The sequence below is a fragment of the Choloepus didactylus genome, chromosome 21 (genome assembly GCF_015220235.1).
Source record: "Choloepus didactylus isolate mChoDid1 chromosome 21, mChoDid1.pri, whole genome shotgun sequence".
In the NCBI taxonomy this organism is placed as follows: Eukaryota; Metazoa; Chordata; class Mammalia; order Pilosa; family Megalonychidae; genus Choloepus; species Choloepus didactylus.
The window spans coordinates 2,224,799-2,246,133 of NC_051327.1; the positions used below are offsets into that span (position 1 = coordinate 2,224,799).

The 21,335-nt window shown below is 52.6% G+C and overlaps 1 protein-coding gene across 6 annotated transcripts in view; it reads right to left on the bottom strand.

The window, feature by feature from the left end:
* Positions 1-573: 573 nt before the first annotated feature.
* Positions 574-21,335, bottom strand: part of SCNN1B (sodium channel epithelial 1 subunit beta) — a 55,610-nt gene continuing 34,848 nt past the window's right edge. For 5 of the 6 annotated variants that reach the window (XM_037815210.1, XM_037815211.1, XM_037815215.1 and 2 more), the window contains 11 exons: positions 19,677-19,953; positions 16,829-17,019; positions 10,213-10,316; positions 7,861-8,024; positions 7,448-7,555; positions 5,472-5,589; positions 4,314-4,392; positions 4,163-4,220; positions 3,638-3,699; positions 2,612-2,687; positions 576-2,394 (listed from right to left, as the gene is read on the bottom strand). In XM_037815210.1, the coding sequence (XP_037671138.1) occupies positions 2,014-2,394; positions 2,612-2,687; positions 3,638-3,699; positions 4,163-4,220; positions 4,314-4,392; positions 5,472-5,589; positions 7,448-7,555; positions 7,861-8,024; positions 10,213-10,316; positions 16,829-17,019; positions 19,677-19,953 (1,618 nt within the window). In that variant the 3' untranslated portion in view covers positions 576-2,013. Of the gene's footprint in view, positions 2,395-2,611; positions 2,688-3,637; positions 3,700-4,162; positions 4,221-4,313; positions 4,393-5,471; positions 5,590-7,447; positions 7,556-7,860; positions 8,025-10,212; positions 10,317-16,828; positions 17,020-19,676; positions 19,954-21,335 lie in introns of all 6 variants that reach the window. The other variant, XM_037815216.1, reaches the window with a different exon arrangement.

The window sequence follows — 21,335 nt, forward strand, 5'->3', positions numbered from 1 at the left end:
GTGATCTTGGCTACCTTACCCCACCTCTCTGATTCTCATGAAAATTAAACAAAACAAGACATATTTGACACGGTGCCATTATTTAAGAACAACAACAGATGATAATTGTGAGCATGGTGACAACTAATAAGAATAATACTAATAGATGTAGTCCCTGTAGTGAGTCGGAGTAGCAAATCGGGTAACTACCAAGAATTGTGACCTAGCCCTGCAGCCTAGCCAGGCTCTGGGGTGTGGGAAACTGGCTTCCTCTGGGCCCTCCCCACTCAGCCTCGAGCAGTGCTGTCTTTGCCTGTGGAACCTCCTCCTATCCCAGCTGCCACTGTGGGCACTTGGTGGGAGGCCAGCTTCTTTATGCTCCAGACCATGAATTAACCCAGGGGGTCTCTAAAGCCAGGGCCACTCCTTTATCACGAGGCGTGAGGGGAGGGCTGGGAAAAGGGAGACCAGGCAAGTGACAGCTCCCCTGTCTCTCTTCGGGGAGCCACTAGGATTGCTAAATTTAGCAAATAAAAAGATGGAATGCCCAGTTAAAAATACAGTTGCCCAGAGAATCATTAGCATGAATGATTTATTCATATAATATGTTCCAAATATTACATGGATGCACTTATACTAAAAAGGTATTTGTGGTTTATCTGAAATTCAAATTTAGCCAAGTGTAAATTTAACTGTTTTATCTGGCAACCCTAGGAATTATGCTCCCCGCCCCTCCCCCGCCCCACAATTGCTGATTCTGGTGGGGGGGCAAACTGGCTTCAGGGGGCGGGCAGATGAATTCAGGTCTGACCAATCTGAGCGGCCTATCCAGCTGACCACAGTGATTGGCTCAGAGACAGACATGTGACCCAGTCAGTGACCAATGAATGCCAGCTTGGGATTTTGCTGTGACAGTTGGGAAAGAGATTTTTATGGATCGGGTCATGTCCCCCACAAAGACACGTTCAAATCCTCACCCCTGGTCCTGTGGGTGCGAACCCCTCTGTAAGCAGAGTCGTTGAAGATGTCATTAAGTTAAGATGAGGCTGAACTGGATCAGCTGGGCCTTAACCCGGTGTGACTGCGATCCTGACAAGCGGAGGAAATCTGGACACAGTCAGGAGGTGGCAGACGGGAGAGAGAATGGGCACAGGACGGAGGCAGCCGTTGAGTTATGGATAGCCGGCAAGCCACCACAGAACGCTGCAGGCTTTGGAGAAAACACGATCCTGCTGACACCTTGATTTTGGACTTCTGGACTCCAAAACCACAAGGCAACAAATTCCTGGTGTTTCAGATGCCAGTGTGTGGTGTTTCAGCAGCCCTGGCAAGCCAGGATGCAGATGCTCTCTTTAGGTGTTTGCTAGGCTGGAGGGATGTGCGATTGGAGTTGCAGATGGCCTTTGTTTGCCACAATGTGGGGAGAGCCTGCCTGGGAAAACTTCTGGGGCCTTTCCTTGGCGGGGCCTCTGCTCTCAGGCCAGCGTGGATGGCTTCTCACCCACATGCCAGCTGGACAGAGCACTAAGCTTGACTCAGGGTTCTCTACTTTTATTTTCTAAAATATGGGCCACTGGCAGGGGCCCCATGCCTGCTGCTCATCCTGCTCTCCACAACCCTGCCCTCACCAAGCTCATTCATAGGCCATGGCCAGGAATGAACAGACAGCACAGCAGGCCTGCCTGCTCACCTCTGGGGCAGATGGTGCCTGGCGCTGAGGGGAAGTGGACTGTCCACACAGGCGGATGTTCCAGGGGTCTCTGGAGTCTGGCTGGGGACCTCCCAAGCCAAGGATCAGGACGTGTTGGGGCTTTGGAGGCACTAGGTGAGAACACAGTTCCCACCTGCAGTCCCAGCACCGTGACCCCCTGGAGACCTCAGCCTGGAGCTGGCCTCTGTGGAGGTGAACAGAGGGACAACAGCGCTCAACTTGGACACCCCTGTCCTGGCCCTGTGGCAAGGGCATTAGAGAACGCTGCCTTGGGCTCTGCAGACTGGAGTTCCTGAGCTGCCCAGAGTAGGCAGTGGCAGAGTCTAGATAGCATCGCCCTCACTGTCAGACTCGATGACATCCAATGGCTGCAGACGCAGTGAGTTGTAGTTGGGGGGTGGGGTGCCCGGGATGGGCAGGGTCTGCCCCGCGGGGTAGGGTGCGGCATCGGGGCCGTGGCTGGCCACATCGGGCTGGAAGCCGAAGTTGGTGTGGGCCTCCACCAGCTCAGCCACGGTGGGCGGCGGGCCGGTGAAGCGAGCCTGGGCCCGCTTCTGCCGCAGGCTCTTGGCAAGGGCCACCAGCTTGATGATGGTGATCCACATGAAGTCAATGATGATCTCGCCAAACTCAATGAGGCACAGCACTGAGCCCCCCATCCAGAAGCCAAACTGGCCGCCCAGGTTCGAGAGCAGCCAGACAACCTGTGGGGGGCAGGAAGCTGAGGGGCCAGGCACGATTCCTGCCTGTAGCTCAGCCACGGGGCTGCCCGTGAGGTGGGTTATTGGGTGTGCAGGGGACAAGGATGACAGGCTCTGCCCAGGAAAATAATTTGGGGCCCTCCTAATTCCTCCATTGGACACAGGCCCCTCCCCACCCCACAGGGACAGGGCTGTAGCGTCAGGAGCCTCCCCAACTCACGTTATTCGCTGCCGATTCCTCAATGGTGCGGTAGTTGAATTCTTGGAAATAGATGTTGAGCTTGACAATTCCCTTCCTGAGGAGATGGCAAGAAGGGCTGGGACTGTGGTCCCCCTCCCGGGACACACCGCACATGCACACGCACAAGGACGAAAGGCGGCCGAGGGGCCTCCCCAGCCCCCTGCGTGCCTCTTGGTGATGTCCAAGCAAGAACCTGATGTTCTCGAACCCTTCCCAGCCTCTCTGGGTGTTGGGGCCACACAGGGTGTCTCTTGGACCCCTTTCTCCACCCCATCCCTGTCAGTTTCCTGAAGGAACTCTGGACTGAGACAGCTGATCTCTGAGCTCCCCTCTTGCCCCTAAGCCTTGCACCTTTAGCAGGGGCCTGGGGCAGGGAAGGGTGCTCCCCAGGAAGCCTATGTTCTCTCACAGCTGCAGGCTTTTGTCCAAGTCACCTCCTTTGCCTGGACTTTTTGCCTTTCCTGATTTGTCCGAACAGTTCCTCCTCCACCTTGGAGAGGTAGCTCAAGAGTCCCCTCTACTCTGCAGCCCTCCCTCATCTTGCAGGCTGGCAGAGACTTCACCCCTCCTGGGCTCCCAAAGGAAGGAGCTCTCATGACCAATGGCCTGTTTGTATATCTGTGTCCTCCCTGGACTCAAGCTTTCTCATATTATGGACCTCACACCTTCATTTCTTGCAGGTGCTCAATGCGTATTTGTGGTGAATGGATGGGTGGGCGGAGGGACGGATGGAGGGGTGGAGAGGTGGAGGGGTAGGTGGGTGGATGAATGGAAGGCTGGATGGTGGAGGGATGAGTGGATGCATGGAAGGCTGACAGGATGGAAGAAAAGGCTCCTCCTTTAGGAGGTGACAGACTGTGAGGCCCCTTGGCCGGCCTCTCATTCCCAGTGCTCCCTGCTCTGGGCGTCGGGATCTTCCCTGTGGCCAAACCCCCCCCCCCCACCCCACTCTCCAGCTCCTCTCCCTGTCCACCTTCTCCAGCCATGCCCAGACTCCGGGCTCACCTGCTCACGGTGAGGTTGTCGCTCTGGTCCCGTTCCTCAGACAGGATGTGGAAAATCCAGTCCTGGAAAACAAGAGGCAGCTCAGAACATGTGGGGCCTGCAGCGTTCCCTCCTAGCCATGGCCCCTGCTTCGGCAGGGAGGCGGGCCCCAGCCTGCTAGTCTCCCAAAGCCCTGCGGGGTTTTTAGAGAGGTCCTCCCCAACCACCCCATTGAAAACGGCTTCTCTCAGTTTCTCTCTCTCCTCATCCTGTTTACTTCTTTCACAGCCATTACCACACTCTGCCGTTCTCTTGTTTGTGTTCGTGTATATCATCTGTCTTCCTGACTAGAATACAAGCTCCACGAGGGCAGGGACAAGGCCTGCCTTGTTGGCTGCTGCGTCCCTAGCACAGTGCCTGGTGGCGCAGTGGTGGATGGAAGGAGGGAAGAAAGGAAAGGAGAGGGGGAGTCAGGCAGCACCCTCTCCCGAAGTCCCAGACAGCCTGCAGCTTATGTCCAGGCCTGTCCCCTGCCCCCCGTCTCACCTCAGAGGACTCAGAAGGCCAGTCGGCCATGGAGATGGTCATCTTGTACTGTGTGTCACTGCAAGAGAGGAGCCAGCTCTGCTGCTGTCCTATGCGCAGCCCCCTGTCCCCCGCCCACCCAGAGCCAGGCCCCCTGCCCGCCCACACTCACTTGCAGGACTCCTTGCACCTGCTGATGCACGTCTCCCTCTGCACCACGCTCATCCGCAGCAGGGCTGAGTAGCAGTAGGCTGAGCGGGAGAGAGACGGGGATGAGCAACATTGGCAGGGGCACGTGCAGGGCCCCCTCTCTCCCTCCCAGCCCAGGGGCCACGCAGGGGATGGAGAGAGGACCAGCGGCGGGACCCTCTGCTCTCAGAAGTGTTCCCAGAGCCCTGGCAGCCTGAGCTTTGTGGTTGGATGGGGGGGCAGGGGAGAGGCCCTCCGTCCAAGCCACCTGTCTCCAGCTCTCTCTCCGCATTCCCTGAAACTGGGGGATCCTCTCCCGGAACATCCTAGACCCAGCTCAGCAAGGGTCAGAGCAGAGTGTCCCCCTTTGCTTGTCACCCCCCTTCCCCCCAACTCCTGCCCAGGTAATGGGGTCATGGGGTTGCACACAAAGAGATGGGTGGCTGGAAGGAATAAAGTTTTTCCCTTTTTGTCCACACATTGTGCTGGCTTTAGGAGGTAGTGGGGACTTTGCTTCTGCCCCTGAAACATTATCCATCAGTGTTGGACTTGAGGCCAACAGGGCTTCCGGGCCCGGATCTCGGCCCATTGTGAGCCTAAGGGGTTTCTGCTCCTGATGGGGACCTTCTTGCTCTCCCCTCCCACTCCGTGCCCCAAAGACACGTAGACACTGAAATGCTAACACACCTGGCCGTGTGCACACAAACCAGAGCACACATATGCAAACAGCAGAAAGCACTGCCCAGCTACGTATTGCTTCAGGTGTAGATGGCACTGCAGGTACAGAGAGGTCCTACCTGTCCATGCGCTGAGGAAAACCCAAACACACACACACACACACACACACACACACACACACACACACAGGGCCCTTGCTGGTGGCCACACCCCTAGGCTTATGGTGTGTGGGCATGTACTGGGGCAATTCCTTCCCACACGGACCTGTTTCAAGCACACACCTCATGCATTCATGGAGTGGAGGCGAGCTCCCGCCCCTGCAGGAGGGAGGCCTGGGTGAGGGGACAGAAAGGAAGGTGCTGTGGCCTGTGGGGCTGTGGAGCATCCCTGTGGGCACCGAGCCTTGGGGACAGGTCAGCAGCCTCAGCTGGCTAGGGCTCTGATGCCCGTGGGCCCCACTCACCCCAGTCTGGGAAATCCTGATTGTTGCAGTATTTCGTCCCATGGGGCAGTGGGTACAGGTAGTGGCCACAGCTGCAGTTCTGGATCATGTGGTCTTGGAAGCAGGAGCGGAGACAGGCCTGGAGGGGGGTGGGCAGAGGGAACGGGGAGAGGGCTCAGACATGGCTGGGATGGAGGGGGAAGGAGCCCAGAGAAGCAAGGGCACAGGCCAAGGGCTGGGAGCTGGAAGCTTAGGGGAGGTGACCTGGGGCCCTGCCCCTTTGGGTGGTGAGCACCAAGCTGCTGGCTCCTGCCCAAAGAATAAAGCCAACACTTAGAGAGTTTTTGTAGGTTAGAAGGCTGCCAGCACCCACCCAGCCCTTTACACCTATGGATCGGAAGGGCAGCCCTATGGAGGACAGGCAAGCTTGCTCAGTGCTCCTTCCTCCTAGAGGAAAAAGTTTGGTGGAAGGAGAAGAATGATCTTAGAGCTGAAGAAAGAGGACATGAGGCAGTGGCTGGTGCGAGAGCTGGATGTGATGACTCTCCACTCAAGAGGGCCCTACTCTAGTGGGTATTTTACATCATCCCGACCTGAATACAGTTCACTCAGACACCAACAATGAGCCCTGGGCCAGTTGTTAACTGAGAACCTCAGTTTACCCACGGGCAAAACAGAATAACAGGTGGACCTGTCTCCTTAGGTGGGGAGATTCATGGAGCCAGAGTGTGCAAGGCACCAGGCACCCAGGAGGCGCTCAATAAATGATAAATGGCAGCAGCTGCTGTTGACATTTTTTTACTCGTCTAGTTTCCCAACTCCTGACTATGCAGACTCCGTGCTCCAACCTGCTTCCGGCTCCACGGAGCCTTTCCTGAGTCCTCAGCTCCCCACAGCCACTGACCACACTTCCCCTGCCCCTTGCTGCCCACCGTGTCCTGCCCTCCTCTTCTCCTGGACAGGTGTGTGGACACCCCAAGGGCAGGAAGCAGGGATCAGAGCTGGGGCCTGGGAAGGCAGCAGGGTCAGTCAGGGAGCTGTGCTTTTGGGTGTCTTAATTCTTCCAGACTTCAGATGTTTATCTGGAAAATAGGAATCCTTTCCATGCTCTGTGCCTGAGGCTGGGCACGGGCTGAGATCTGCTCTTACTTGGGGTTGGGGGAGGGCAGACATCTGGCCAGGGTCTGGGTCTTTAGGTTTTTCTGGAACGAAGTCTCTACGGCTGGGGCCGGACACCTCTAGAACCTCCTTCTCTGTGTTTCCCATCTCTCTGTCTGTCCATCTATCCTTACAGAGGCTCAGAAGATTCCCAGCATTCTCCCTGGCAGGCAGGAGCCCCTGCAGACAGGAGGTGGCCAAACCTGCCTAGTCAGAGCATGGAATGAGACATGCTGGACGTGGCAGGCTGCTGGGCACTGGGGAGGGCCAGTCTCCTGTGACAAACGCAAATGGAAAACCACACCACACTCGGTTCTCAGACATGGACGTCAGGACAAGAGGGATGCCCCAGCTATAGCAAGGGGGAAAGAAGCCAGATATAAAGAGGAACTTCCTGGGTAAATGGCATCAGGATTGGGGTCTGTATGCTTCAATTTCCTTGTTCTGAAAATGGGATTAAAAATAGTATCCACATGTTCGGGTTCCTGTGAGATTAGTGAGTTAATATATGTAAGGCACTTGAAATTGGCCTGCCCAGCACATGATAACCCTAGAATGAGGCTCTCATTAATATCTCATCGCTTCACAAGGGTGATCTAAGGGCCAAATGATGCAAAGCACGTGAAGCCCTTGACACAGCATCTCACACACAAGAGGTCAATAATGTCAGCTCTTACTTTCTGTTCTTCTTGGAAGTCCTCAGAGCAAGGTCCCTATAACCGTGGGCACACCCAAGCACATGACTGCCCAAGTGGGAATGACGGGTGCCATCCCTGAGCCCTGGCCAGCTTGGTGAGGGGAGTGGGGGCGCAGGGCCACGGGCTGGTGCGGCTTCCCACCTGGATGGAGTAGGTCGTGTTGAAGTCACTGTAGAGGTTTCGGATGGGGACATCGGAGCCATTCATGGTGCACTGGCTGTACGGCTGGCCCATGCGTTCCAGCTTGTCCTGTGGCCAAAGGCATTGCTCTTGGGGACTGCTGGTCATCCCTAGCAAGTCCCCTCTATCCTTTCCTCCCTGTAGCTCCTGAAGGCATCAAACATGCCTGGAAGAGGGGATGCCCCAATGGGATGGAGAGCTGTAGCCCTGACAGGCACCAGAGGCCACACGTCTGCCCTCAGAGCATGGCAGCCCCTGAACGAGCTCCAGCCAGAGGCAAAGCCAGGCCTAGGGGAGGCCATGGGGATCTGGCCCTGGGCACATGGGTTTCCATCCTTAGTCCCCCTTGGGCTGCCCTGGGGCCCAGGCCATACCACCAGCACCCCAATGGATGTCTCCGTGCCCGCCATGGCATAGATGCCCTGGTCTTTGATGAAGGGGTATGACTTCTGCTCATGAAGCATCAACCGGGCCCCGGCAGTGGATGTGAGGAAGGGCACATAGTCCTCCTGACCTATGTCCAGGATCAGCTTCAGGCCTATGGGGAAGCAGAGTGGGGGCTGCCTGAGCTCACTGCCCAAGGCTGGAGAGAGACCCCCCCCCCCACCCAGCTGTCCAGGTCCACTCCAGCCACGGGGACCTTGGGGCCTGCCAAGGAAGTTGGCGCCACTTGGTGAAAACCCAGACCCCTAAACACTTCTTGCTTTCTCCGAGGCCACCATCCTAGTTCAAGCACCATCATCTCCAGCTCAGGCTCTGGCATCGCCTCCCACATGGACTCCTCTTGCCTCCCATGAACTCTTCCCCGTGGCAGGTGGAGGGACACTTCCCTGCACGGGACGTGGGGGGCACTGCACGGTCAGGCCCGGCCCCTCCGCCCTCCCCCGACTCCCACCACACCCGACCTCATTCTCTTCACGGAGCCACGCTGGGCCCCCATGCCATCCCTCCTTGCTTCCATGCCCCTTCCTTCTGCTGGGCGTTTGCAAATGCTGTTCCCTGGCTCAGGAATGCTGTCCTCTCTCTTACCCTTCACCTAGATAACTCCTGCGCTTTAGATCTCAGCCCAAGTGTCTTTCCTTCCAGGGGCCTCCCCTGACTCCCTAGGTTGGGTCTCCTGGGCCTAGAACTTTCCTTCTAAGTACCAGACTCACTTGCGTGATTCTTCTTTTGTTGTCTCTCTCTCCTCCACACTGGACTGTTCCCTTAATTACTTTTTAAAGTTGACGGAAAACACATTGTAAAACGCACAGTTCAGTGGTAATGAGCACATTCAGAATGTTGTGCAGCCATCATCTCTATCTAGTTCCAAAACGTTTTCGTCATCCCCACAGGAGATCCCTTACCCAGCAAGCAGTCTCTTCCCTTTCCCTCCACCCACACCCCCAGCCCCTGGCAACCACTAACCTATTTTCTGTCTCTGTGGATTTATCTAAGACTATTCCCTTCTGAAGGCAGAGACCAGGCCCAATATTTAATGCACCATAAGTACTGCCAGGTGGGTGTTAGAGCTGAGCGTTCCTTTTTGAGAGCAAACCCCTCTGGTAGGACAATAGGTGATGTTGATTGAGTGCTTGCTACATGCTGTACGAAGCTCCTTATCGTACGTCATCTCACTGGACACTCACAAGAGCCACCTGAGGTAGGAACTATTATTATATCTCCACTTTACAGAGGGGGAAACTGAGGCACCGAGCAGGGAGGCATCTTGTCTAAGGTCACCCAGAGTACGTGGTGGAGCTGGGGTTCCAATGCGGGCAGCTGGGCTCCTCAAACCTAATCCCCCGCCTCCGGAGAGTGAGGTGACCCACTCATCTGTCTGCAGGAGCACGGGGCTAGGGTGTGGGGTGTGGTGGAAGGCTCCGGCCCTCCCCTTCCCCTCCTGGCCAGCAGCCCTGATGGCCACCGGGTGACATGCTGTTCTTGGTTGCGGGGGAGGCAGAACCTGGAGTGTGGTGGAGGGGTTGGCTTCCCATTTGCACCAGACTCACAGCCCAGAAGCTACAACTGGCCAGTTTGCCAGCCTTTCCCAAGGAGACTGGTCAACGCTCAGCCTGGAGGGCAGCTGCATCTGTTGTCACTCCCTCCCCAGTTTCTCTCTCCTTTTTATGCCTTTGTATGTGCTCTCTTTCTCCCTTCCTCGCTCTCCCCTCACCCCTCTCTCCCTCTCTCTCTGAGAACTGTATAGCAGGACATCTAAGAGCAAGAGCTCCAGCACATATTACCTGTGTGATTTGGGGTAACTGATTGAAGGATTTCTCAGAATATCCAGCAGCTATTGGGCACTTCCTACTCGCCAGGCACTGTGCTAAGCAGTTTACCCCTATCACGTCACAACAACTCAAGGAGGCCTCTACTATTTTGGGGGGTCCATTCTCTGAATGGGGAAACTAAGGCTTCGAGAAATAAAGTCTTGACTCAGGCTGGCCCAGTGAGTAACTGATGGAGCTCGGATTCAACCCAGGCATTAGGGGCTTGAGATAAGCTGTACAGCTCCCAGTCCTCACTTTGCACATCAGCCAAATGGGTGCAATAATCCCTACTCCAGGATCACTGGGGGAGGGGATGGCTGGGAAAGCCCTTGTCCCAGCCTCCCCTGGCACTCAGCTGCGGCTCAGCCACGGCTGCTCCTCTTTCTGCCGGCGGACCCTCAGTAGTCTGATGACAATTTGTGGTGGGGGGTTTAAAGCCACATGGCTCTAGCCCCAGCAGGAACCAAGACTTACCAAACTCAGCTCCTGGGTTGGAGGAAGGTAGGGCCTTCTCCTTCATGCCCCAGTTGAAGATGAAACAGTTGCCATAATCAGGGTGGAAGATGGCAGTGAAGTTCCTAAAAGAAATGCCATTACTGGAGAGCGGGGCCCACCCCAGCCTTCCCTGAGGGGCTGTTGCCAGGAGCCCTTGCAGAGAGGAGCCTCTGCTTACTGCTCACTGCAGAGAGAGGCTCAGGAAGGGAGGGCAACAGGCCTCTCTGTCCACCCCCTGTCCTGGGGCAGAAGCCAGGACCTATGGCAGCTCAGAGAGGGGATTCCCAGACTCCCTGGGGAAGAGTGGGGAACAGAGGCTCTTGGGGTTGGAGCTCAGGCTCTCTGGCTTAGCCAGGGACTATGAAAGAAGTTTCTTAGACGTTTCCATCTGTCTCACACACAGTCTTCTAAGAAAAACAGTAGGTCTCGTACGAAAGATGTAGCGTAAGAGGGCAGCTCCAGACAGCGTTTGCTCAAAGAACAGGCAGAAACTTCCAGGAACTCACACAAAGAGGAGACGTGCATTGAGAAGAAGGGGCTCAGGAAAGCGCGGAAGCAGAAGCTGAGGGAAAAGAGAACCTCAAGACAACATGGGATGAAGAACCCCTTCAATTTCCTATCTTATGCACTGGAGATGTTTCCTAAGGAAATAATTCATAAAAAAAGTGTTTCCATAAAGATGCTCACTGCGGTAATGAAAGAATAATGTAGTATCAAAGAATCCAGCTTGGTTTTAATGTTTGTTATGGAAAAAAATAAAAAATAAAAAGATAGAGAGAATAGGATAATGAAGCCCATCATCACCAATGTCAATAGCCATCGCCTCACGGCCAGTCTTCTTTCCTCTGTAGACCCCACCAACTCCCTCCCCATACTATGTTGAATCATAGTTTCATTTGTAAACATTTCTGTATGTATCTCCAAAAGTAAGAACTCTTTAAAAATATTATAACCACACAAAATAATTAACAAAAATTCTTTAATATTATTAACTATTCAGTTCAAATTTTCTCATAAATGCCAACTTTGTTTCTATAGTTTATTCATTTAACTTGGGATCCAAATAATGTTAGCCTGTATCTTTTAAGTCTCTTTTAATGTTTTAATAATCACTTTTATTTTTTTTTCTTATAATATATCTGTTAAAAGAGTTTCTGTTTGACCCAGCTAATAAATGAAGAAGGAATGGCACAATCAGAATTCCACCATTTTGCAAACCCTGATGAATGAACAGATTTAGTCAGTGAGGGTCAATGGTGACCAGATGTTTTGTGTCTCCTGATGGAAGAGCACAAGTCACCTGGGAAGCAGTCTTGCCAAAAAGAAAAAATCAGACCTAAATCCAGGCAAGCCTCTATCCCTAGTTACCATTTATAGGAAATACTAGAGACAGAGGAACATGTTAAAAGACACCACAGAGGCAGAAAAGTTTTGGAAATGGATGGCGGTAATGGTAGAACAACGCAAAAGAATGTAATTACCACTCAATTGTATAGTTGAAGGTGGTTAAAATGGGAAATTTTATGTTGTATGCATGTTACCATGATCAAAATTTAAAAATAAAAAACCCCTCATAGAACCATACAACACAAAGAGTAAACCTTAATGTACACTGTGAACTTCAGTTAATAATATAATCCAAATAACATCGGTTCATCCATTGTAAAAAACATACCATACTAATCAAAATGTTAATCATAGGGAAAACACTGTGTGTGTGTGTGTGTGTGTGTGTGTGTGTGTGTGTGTGTGTGTGTGTGTGGCAGGGGAGTGTATTTGGGAACTCGGTACTTTAGGCGTAATTTTTCTGGAAACCTACAACTACTTGAAAGGATATAAAGTCTATCAAAAAAAAAAAAAAAAAGACACCACAGAAAGTCAATCATCAAAATCCAACTGTGGGGGAATGTGACAGGATAGAAAACCCAGTTTCTTCAACAAATAAATTGCATGAGAAGGAGAAGGGTCAATCCCTAGATTAAAAACGACTTAAACTGTGGCTAAAATCACAATGGACTTTAATTGGATCCTGATTTAAACAAGCAAACAAAAAAGCATGACATTAATGAGTGCAAACATGACTGGGTAGTTGATGATATTAAGGAATTCTTGTTATATTTTTCTAGTGAGATAATGGTATGTGGGGATATTAAAAAAAAAAAGAAAGTCATTTATCTTTTACAGATATATTCTGAAATATTTCTGGATGAAAGAGTATGATGGCTGGGGCTTGCCACAAGAAGGGAGGGGACGAGGTGGGGGGTGCCAGTGTGACAGCCCTGGCCATCTGTCTTGGCTGCTGGAGCTGGGTACTGGGTCCACGTGAGTTCATCACACTCTGTTTTAAGTTTGCATATGTTCTCAAGTCTCCATAATAAATAGTTTTTTAAAGTGTCTTTTGATGTTTTTTTCTTAAAATTTTTTTCCTTTCCACGTTAAAATTTTTTTTATCTTTTTTTTTATTGTGGAATATAACATATATACACAGAAGTGATGACTTTCCGAGTGCAATTTAACAAGTAGTTAGAAAGCCAATTCAAAGAATGTTATGGGTTACAGTTCCACAGTTTCAGCTATTTCCTTATTGTGAAATATAACATATATGCAAAAGGGTGATGTTTTCAAACTCATAGGACACTTGCAAAAATAATATGAAACCCATATAGAGAACTCCAACATACTGCACACCCCAGATATCCACCAATTTTAACATTTTGCCACATCTGCAGTCTCATTCTATCATCTATCTGCCATCTGTCAATTTGTCAGTTTTCTAAACATTTGAGAGTAGGTTGTACACATCATGCTCCTTGAATGCATAGTCTTTTGATGTCTTATCTATTTTTTAATTTATCAGTTAAATAAATATCCTTTTGTTTTGTCTTTTTTTTTTTTATTTACAGGAAGGAATGGGGTAACTGCATCAAATGCTGCAAAAAGTTAGAAAATGCAGTATAGGCATTATATACCCTGCAACAAACATTTATTGAGTCACCTTTATGGGCTGGAACCATGCTGGATATTTCTGTATACATTATCTCATTTAATCCTCAAAGGAACCTCATGAGGTCTGATGTTATTTTCCCCTATTTTCAGATATAGAAGCTTTTCCCGTGCATTTTGTCTCGCTCTCTCTACTAGCAGAATGAGGCGGTTCCAGGGCAGTCCGCGATGTTCAATAGGCAGCTTCCCCTGGCTCTGCTCCTCTTTGACCATTTGGGCCGCCTGAGCTTTGGTTTCCTCATCCGTGAAATGGGAATCACATTTGTTTACCCCCACACGCTTATTGAGGCCGGCTCTGCGCTAGACACACCAGGAGGAACCACAGCGTCCTGCCCTTCGAAGCTTAGCCTTGGCGGAGCTGGCGGAGCACACAGAGCAGTTAATTTCCCGGCAGCTCTGTTTCTGAAATGCGTCTCTAGCCTGTTCCCCTCTCCCCATCTCTAAGACTCCTGCTTGGTCCAAGCCACAACACCCCAATCCTGGGTCCCCGCAGGAGCCTCTACTTCCACGCTTGCTCCCTTATAACCTTCCTCCCTCAGGGCAGTCAGGGCGAGAATGGTACCACTTGCACACTTCCGCTAAGCACCTTCCAGTGGCTCCTCCTCCCTTCCAGAAAAAATTGCAAGCTCCCTACTTTAGCCTTCTCCCTGGTTTGCTACCTTCCAGCGACATTCCAAGATATTTCCAAACTCCGGGCCTTTGCATCCGCCGTTCCTTCTGTCTGGAATATTCTTTCACCAGTTCTTCCAATACCTGACTGACTGCTCGTCCTCCAGCTTTCACCTGCTCTGAGACCTCTCCTGATCACCCAAGCAAAGCTGCTTCCCTAACTGGTTACTGTCGATCTTTCCCACCCGTTTATTCACTTTATAGCATGCATCGCAATCTGAAATTACCTTCCTTATTTATTTCCTCACTTATCTGCTGCCTCTGGTGTTAGAATGTCAGCCCGGTGAGGGCAGTGACCTTGTCTTTGACCGACGAGAGCTTAGAGGCCAAGAGCACAGGCGCAGGAGCCAGACAGCCTGGCTTTGAGTTCCAGCGCTGTCACTTAACAGCTGGGGAGCTTGGAGGAGTTAAGTTACTTCCCCTCCCTGTGCCTCGCCTTCCCCATCTGTAACATGGGGTCCTAACAGCACCACCCTCGAAGTTCTGAGGTGTGGATAAGATGCTTAGCGCACTTTAATATCCAATAATACCCAACAAACCGGGGCTGCTGCTGCTCTATCTCCAGCGCCTGGTGCAACAGTAGACACTCAGGAAATATTTGTTGGATAAATTATAATACGCGATAAGGGCATCAGGGAGATGCTAAGCGGGAAACAGCAACACTTCGTTTACCTCCGGGTTGGAGGTGGCGGGTCAGGGAGGAGGTGAGGCTGAGCTGAGACCTCAAGGCTTAGGAGGAGGTAGCCCAGCCTAGGGGGTGGGAGCGGAAAGGGCACCCCGGGCAGGGGGCACAACACAGGCATAGGCCTGGCGGGGAGAGCCTGGGGCGGGCACTGGGGCGGCCACCTCCTGGGAAGGGCTCCGGCCACAGGGAAGGAAGTGCGCGGGGCAAACCCGCTGAAGCCGGACATGCGTAGGAGGGAGAGGCGCCGCGGGGACGCAGTGTTCCCAAGAAAGTGTCTGGGACAGACGCAACCCAGGGGCAGGAGGCTGCTCAGGGCGTGACCGGGTCCCCATCCCCACCCCCCGCCCGGGGCTGCGCTCTTGGTCTCACTCTGTGAGCCAGCTGTTTGCTTTTGATGATGCTCTGTACCTAGAGAGGCAGCTCCCAGCCCCAGCCGCCGATGGCCTGGAGGTGGGGATTTCCTTCCAGCGACATTTCCGAGAGAGAAGAGGGGTGTTGAGAGCGAGCCTGGTGGAGTCGGAGTGACTGGAGCAGACAAGCTCTGGGGCCTTGGTTCTAACATCTGACAAACTTTGTGCCTTTGCTCAAGTTCCTTTAATCAGTCCTGCCTTCATTTTCCTCATCTGTAAAATGGGGGAGAAGCGCAAATTTTATGCACCAGGGTCTGACAGTAGATTCCAGCGGATCCTAGCAGATCCGTTTCCCACCTCACTCTCACTCCAGGACATATTGTTGTTGTGCACTGGGCCATATATTTGAAATTACAATATTTCGTCTCTCTCTTTTAGCTGAGAAGATAGAGTTGAATTTGCTACATTACACTACTATGATGGGTAGCCCTAGCCTTATGGGCATAGGCCTGGCAGGGAGAGCAGGAGGGCCCTGCATGAAGGCTCCTGGCCAAGCGAGTGGGGTTGAAATCCAGCCTGCAACCAGCTAACCACGCAGTGACCCACCCACAAGGCATGTCCCACCAGCGGAGGCGCCATCTTGTAATTCTTCCACCTGTAGAGGGCGCCCTTCTCCAATTCCCATAAAGGGACCATCTGTCCTGGTCTGCCCTGCTTGATGGGTCTTAAATTCTTTGACATTCAGTGCAAAATGACAGCCCCTGTGAGCCTGTGCCTTGCCGGGTCGACGGAGGGTCCACAACTTTCAGCAGGTTCTCAGTAGAGGTTTATGAAGGTTTATGAGTTGAGAGATCTGGGTTGAGGCAGGTCATCGGGTTGCAAGCTGAGGCCACGCCCCGGGGAGGGTGAGACCTGAAGCCTGCCAAGCCCCAAACCAGCAGGGCTCAGCAAAAAGCCCCTTTCTCCAGAGGCCTGAAGACCCAGACCAGGAATTTTCAAGCAACTCTTGGAAACAAGACCCGCTGGAGACTGGAACCAGCTCAAGTTGGATGTAGCTCGACCTGTGCCCCACCTGGGGGGCCTTGCAGCCATGGTCAGCACAGGGGCTCAGCACATTCTCCCACTTGCAGGTAGAGCCTGCAGACTCCAGAAGGGTGCCCGAGACATGGGGACAAAGCTTGGCTCCTTAGGCCCAGGGAAGACGAAGCAGGTGGGAAACTGTGGATCAGGTGTAAGAAGACCCAGACTTTCTGACTTATCTTCATTCTAACTCCCTCTGAACATTCAGGGCTGTTATGGAAAAATAATATTTACAGCAGACCCTTCATAGATAGCCCTGTTCTAAGTGCTGATAGGAGTCAACACATTCATTCATCACAAGACCTCTGTGAGGTAGGTATGATTCCTGCCTCCATTTTAGAGATGAGAAAACCGAGGATGGTGGAGGCTGGGGTGCTCCCACCTACCCCCAGCTGGAGAGTGTTGGAAATTAACAGCTACCAGCTGCCCCTTCCCCAGCAAACTGTGCTGGCTGATAGGAACCTGACCCGACCTCCCGGCCAGTGATTGTCTGATGCATGGGACAAAAGCTCCCTTTGTTCCAGGAGGACAAGTCTGTGGTGCAGTTTATGATCCAGATCCCCCCGTGGATCAGGCCAAGGCTAGACTTCAGTGGAGCCCACACCTTACTTAGCCTTTTCCTTCTTCCTTATAGAGTTTTCCAAAAGAGACACCTTCAGCATCCGGGTTTCCGGCTGCGCTTGTAGGAAACCCAACCCAACCCAAGACTGTGGTGACGTACCCAGAGATGCCGTTAGGTGGCAGAGCCCTGACTGCCTGGGCTCAAGACCAGGGCTCTCCAGGGCCTCGCAGAGAACGGGGGTCTCACCTGTGGCTGCAGGGCTCTGCCCCGAACAGGCAGGCCAGGATCATCCGCTCGGCGGGGTAGCCCATCTCCACCAGCTGCTGGGGCGGCACCTGCGAGAAGATGTTGGTGGCCTGCAGGACGTACCACTCGGTCACGGCCTGGGTGGCGCTGGTGAAGTTCCGGAAGGTGCACACGGTCCCATTGAGGCTGCACTGCGGAAGCCGAGAGGGTTCCGGTGAGGGTTCCCATGAGGGTTCCCGTATGGGCGAGGGCTGCTGGCTTGGCCCCAACCTCTGCCCGCCCCCAGCCACGGTCCCCACGTCCCCGGTGGGAAATGTATTTATACTCTTGCTCCCACATCTGGCCATAGGAGGTCACAGATACAAGGACTCATGCTGCACAGCCACAACCCCATCCCATATACATCGTCATGCAAGGCTGACCACACACTACACACACATGCACACACACATGCATGCACACCCGTAGTCACATGTACAGATGTACACAGTTTCTGACATCTGATGTCATGGTCACAAGAATGCACATGTATATCAGAGCCGCTCATACCCTCAATATACCTAGACTCATCCAAAGGGCCCCCACATTCACACAGCCACATATCCATACACAGACACACTCGCAGTGGGGCCCTTCATTCTTCCCTGACTCCCTTCCTCCCAAAGGGGCCAGGCTTGGCCTCCCTCCCATGACATCCAGATGCTGCTCTCTCGAGGGGTGTGAACCACAAAGAGACTCAAGATTCCTGAATGCCTCCCTTCTCCATTCCGGGCAGGACATGAGCCTGGTCAGCCCGAGCCTGCTAAGGGGTGCAGGGCCCCCTCTTCTGCTTCACTGCTGCTGCCCACCATGCAGTCCAGCCCACCACACAGACACAAGACAGACTAGCCCTGCAACTCCGGCCTCAGCCACTCTGCACCACTGGTCCTTCCAGCGGGCCTTCCTTCCAGAACCCAGGAGGCAGGTCAAGGAGCTTCTCCTTACATTCTTACACAGCCCTCCCCAAGAGGCAGGCCAGACTGGGCCTGTCCTTAGAAGAAACCCTCTGAGAGAGGCCCTTTTCCCACGAGAAGTGCCTCAGGTCTGGCCCTTCCCGAAGCCCTCCCTGCCTCCCCTTGGGGAGATAATAATAAGGCCATGCTTTGTGCCAGCTTTGTTCTCAGTGCTTTCCCTCCATCATCCCATTCAGTTCTCATCACCACCCTATAAGGCAGGTATTGTTATTATCCTTATCAAACAGATGAAGGAACCAGGGCCAGGAGAGGTTCAGCAAGGAGTAACCGCAGCAAACCCCCCTCCCCACCTCCCTGCATCCTGTTCCCTACCACAGGGCCTGGGGCCTGAGAGCTGGTGCAGCCACCAGGGATGAGCCTGCTTCACAGATGACGTAACTGCACCAAAGAGTAATAGGGCATCGGGTCTGTACGGGCTGAATTGCATCCCCCCAAAACATACGGTGAAGTCCTAACCCCTGCTATCTATGAATGTGATCTTATTTGGAAATAAGGCCTTTCCAGATGTATTCAAGTTAAGATGAGGGCATCCTGATTTAGGGTGAATGGAGGAGAAGAAGCCCGTGTGAAGACGGAGGCAGAGGTTAGAGCAAGGCATCTACAAGCCGAGGAATGCCACGGATGGCCGCCAACACCAGAAACTAGAAGAGGCAAGGAAGGATTCTCCCCTCCAGGTTTCAGAGGGAGCGTGGCCCTGCTGACACCTGGATTTCAGACTTTTGGCTTCCAGAGTTGTGAGCAACAACTTTCTGTTAAGTCACCTGGTTTGTGTACTTTGTTAAGGCAGCCCTAAGAAACAAAGAGAGGGTCAGAGCTGGTGCCAGGACCCAGGAGTCCTGACTTGCAGCCTCATGCTAGTTGCTGGTTTGTGTTAGAGAAGAGGGTGATGTGGGAGCCTTAACTGCATGGGTGGGCACACCAGGTGGTGGCACCTACTTCTGGGGAGTGTTTGCCCACAGCCTGGGTCCCCAACCAAGGTGGATCATCAAGCACTAGGGGCCTGTTAACAACACAGATTCCTGGGCCCAGACAGGGAATGCTTCTTCTCACCAGCAGTCTCCCAGAACTAATGGTGTCCCAGCATCCCAGTGCAGGGCAGTGAATATTTTTGTGGCTGACTGTATTGCCCAGCCATATTTTTTCACCTGCCCAATATTCATGTCCCTGTCTTTTGATAACGAGTTGGTTTCTTCTCCAGGGAACCACCCTTCCCCCTCTCCCAGTCCATGTGGTCTGATAGAGGCTGACATCATGCTCAGCTCCAGGGCCCATGACCCAGGACTGACCAATCAACCGAGACCATCCTGTAGCCCACAATGATCGGTTTAGGGATGAGCATGTGACCTGATGAATGCATCCCAGGATTTTTGCTGGGGCTACTGGGAGGCAGCTCTTTTTCTGCTGAGGTTGCTGAGTTGGGGGAATGTAAGTCTGGCACGACCAAGGACCTCCACATGGAGACAGCCTGCCAGAGAGCGAGGTCAACAGAGAGAAAAGCTGAACCAAGAGATGGAGAGAGATAGAGTCCTGATGACAGCATTTGAGCACCTGGATCCAGCCACACCTGAACTCAATGCACACCTGGACTTTTCACTTATGTGAGCCAATGAATTCCCTTCTTTGCTTAAATTAGGTTGAGCTGGGTCACTTGCATCCAAAAGAGTCTCAGCTGACATATCAGCTATTTCTACTTTTTAAAGAGTTCTGCAAATACAAAATAGGTACTGGCTCCTAGCCTGCATTACCCCCAGCAAGACCCAAATTATTACAGAAAAGAAACTCCGCTAGCCTCAATGGACAGGGCCCACTGCTTGATGTTGCCTGGGGCCACTTACGAGTCTCATGGCCACTTTGCAGCCCTGGGCATTGCAAGTCCTCCCAGGGGCTGGGCTGCTGCTTGCTGAGTCATTGTAGTTATTCCCAAAGAGGTCGAGGACCACCGGGTGGTGGGGGTTCCGCTCATCAATTAGGACCAGGGGTGTGTAGTTCCAGATGGTGAAGTTCAGGGCCCACGTGGCATTTTCATGGGCTGGCTTCAGAGCCAGGATCCTTTCCAGGACTGCTTCCATCAGTTCATCCAGGTCCTTCAGTAAATGCTTGACTTTAGAATACCTGTGTGGGAAAGAGAGCTGGTCAGTGGAGCCGGGGTGGTGGCCTTTTGTTGCCTGGCCATGCAGACGGCAGGACAACTGGAGTCTGCTACCATGTATAAGAATGCTAAACATCCACCTCTCCATCCATCCATCCATTCATCCATCCATCCATCCATGTGTCCTTCCACCTACCCATTCACTCATTCATTGACCAATTATTTAATGAGCACCTACTATAGGCCAGGCACTATGCAAGGCACAGAGGAAACATAGCCAACAAGACAGGCCTGGTCTCTTTCTTTATGAAATTCACTTTCTAGTGGGGAAAGAATCATATTGATTGCTTACTAGGTGCCAGGTGCTGATGATATCTATGTATTATTTAATTTAATCTTTACCACACTCTATTATCATCCCCATATAGAGATAAGGATACTGAAGCTCTTTGGGTGGCTGTGATTTCCGAAAGTCACCCTGCTGATAAGGGGCAGAGCTGAGATTGGAACCTGGTTTGATGGGCTCCTATGGGCCCCTGTTTGTGCAGAGGGTTCAGATAGCACTTGCCTGGGAAGGGATAGAGAGTGCTGGGAAGAGGAGCAGACCTGTTATCCCGGGGGTCCCAGTTTTCAAGCAGCAATGTTGGGAATGGGAGCCAGTTTCAGGAGGGAGAAGGTCCATGGGGCTGTGAGGCTGGCCTCCAGTATTTTCTTCTAATTTGCAGGGGCTCTTGTGTTGGAAATAGTCACCAGTCTGGCAGCATTGCATCCACACTGGGGAGTGTCCCCATCTGGCCCCATATTGGAGGCCTCCAGTTCCTGCGCCCCAGTCACCTCCTGCTCAATTTACACAAGCCCTTGCCCCAGATGTGTGATCACCAGGGCGGTATAGGCTGGCTCCGGCTGGAGGACTTCCTGCAGTCCATTAAATCCCTGGACTCAGGCCAACCTCCTGGTACAAAGCTGGACGGCAGCCAGAGCTAACGTTGGCTCCAGGCATTGACACCTCCTGTCCCCTCACCATTAAACCAGCCACCGGTGTGCACACAGGAAGGGAAGGATTGGGAAGAGTGGGAGCGAGAGTGGGGTTACTATAGCCTAGATAACCACAGCAGCTGTTGGGCTTGGCAAGTCACTGTGTGAGCTCTGGGTTTGAATCCTGACATGCTGTTTAATAGCTGTGTGACCTTGAGCAGGTTAACCTTTCCGAGGCTCTGTTCTCTCATCTATATGATCAGGAGAGGGGAGATAAAAGTTCTGCAAAGGGTCATTGGGAGCATTCAATGAAGTGGTGTGATAAGGCACTTGGAACAGTGCCTGGCATGGAGTGGTGGCAGTATTATTAAGGGTTGTCTTGTGTGGCTCCAAGCACGCTGAAGCCATATGACTACAAAGGAGGGACTTT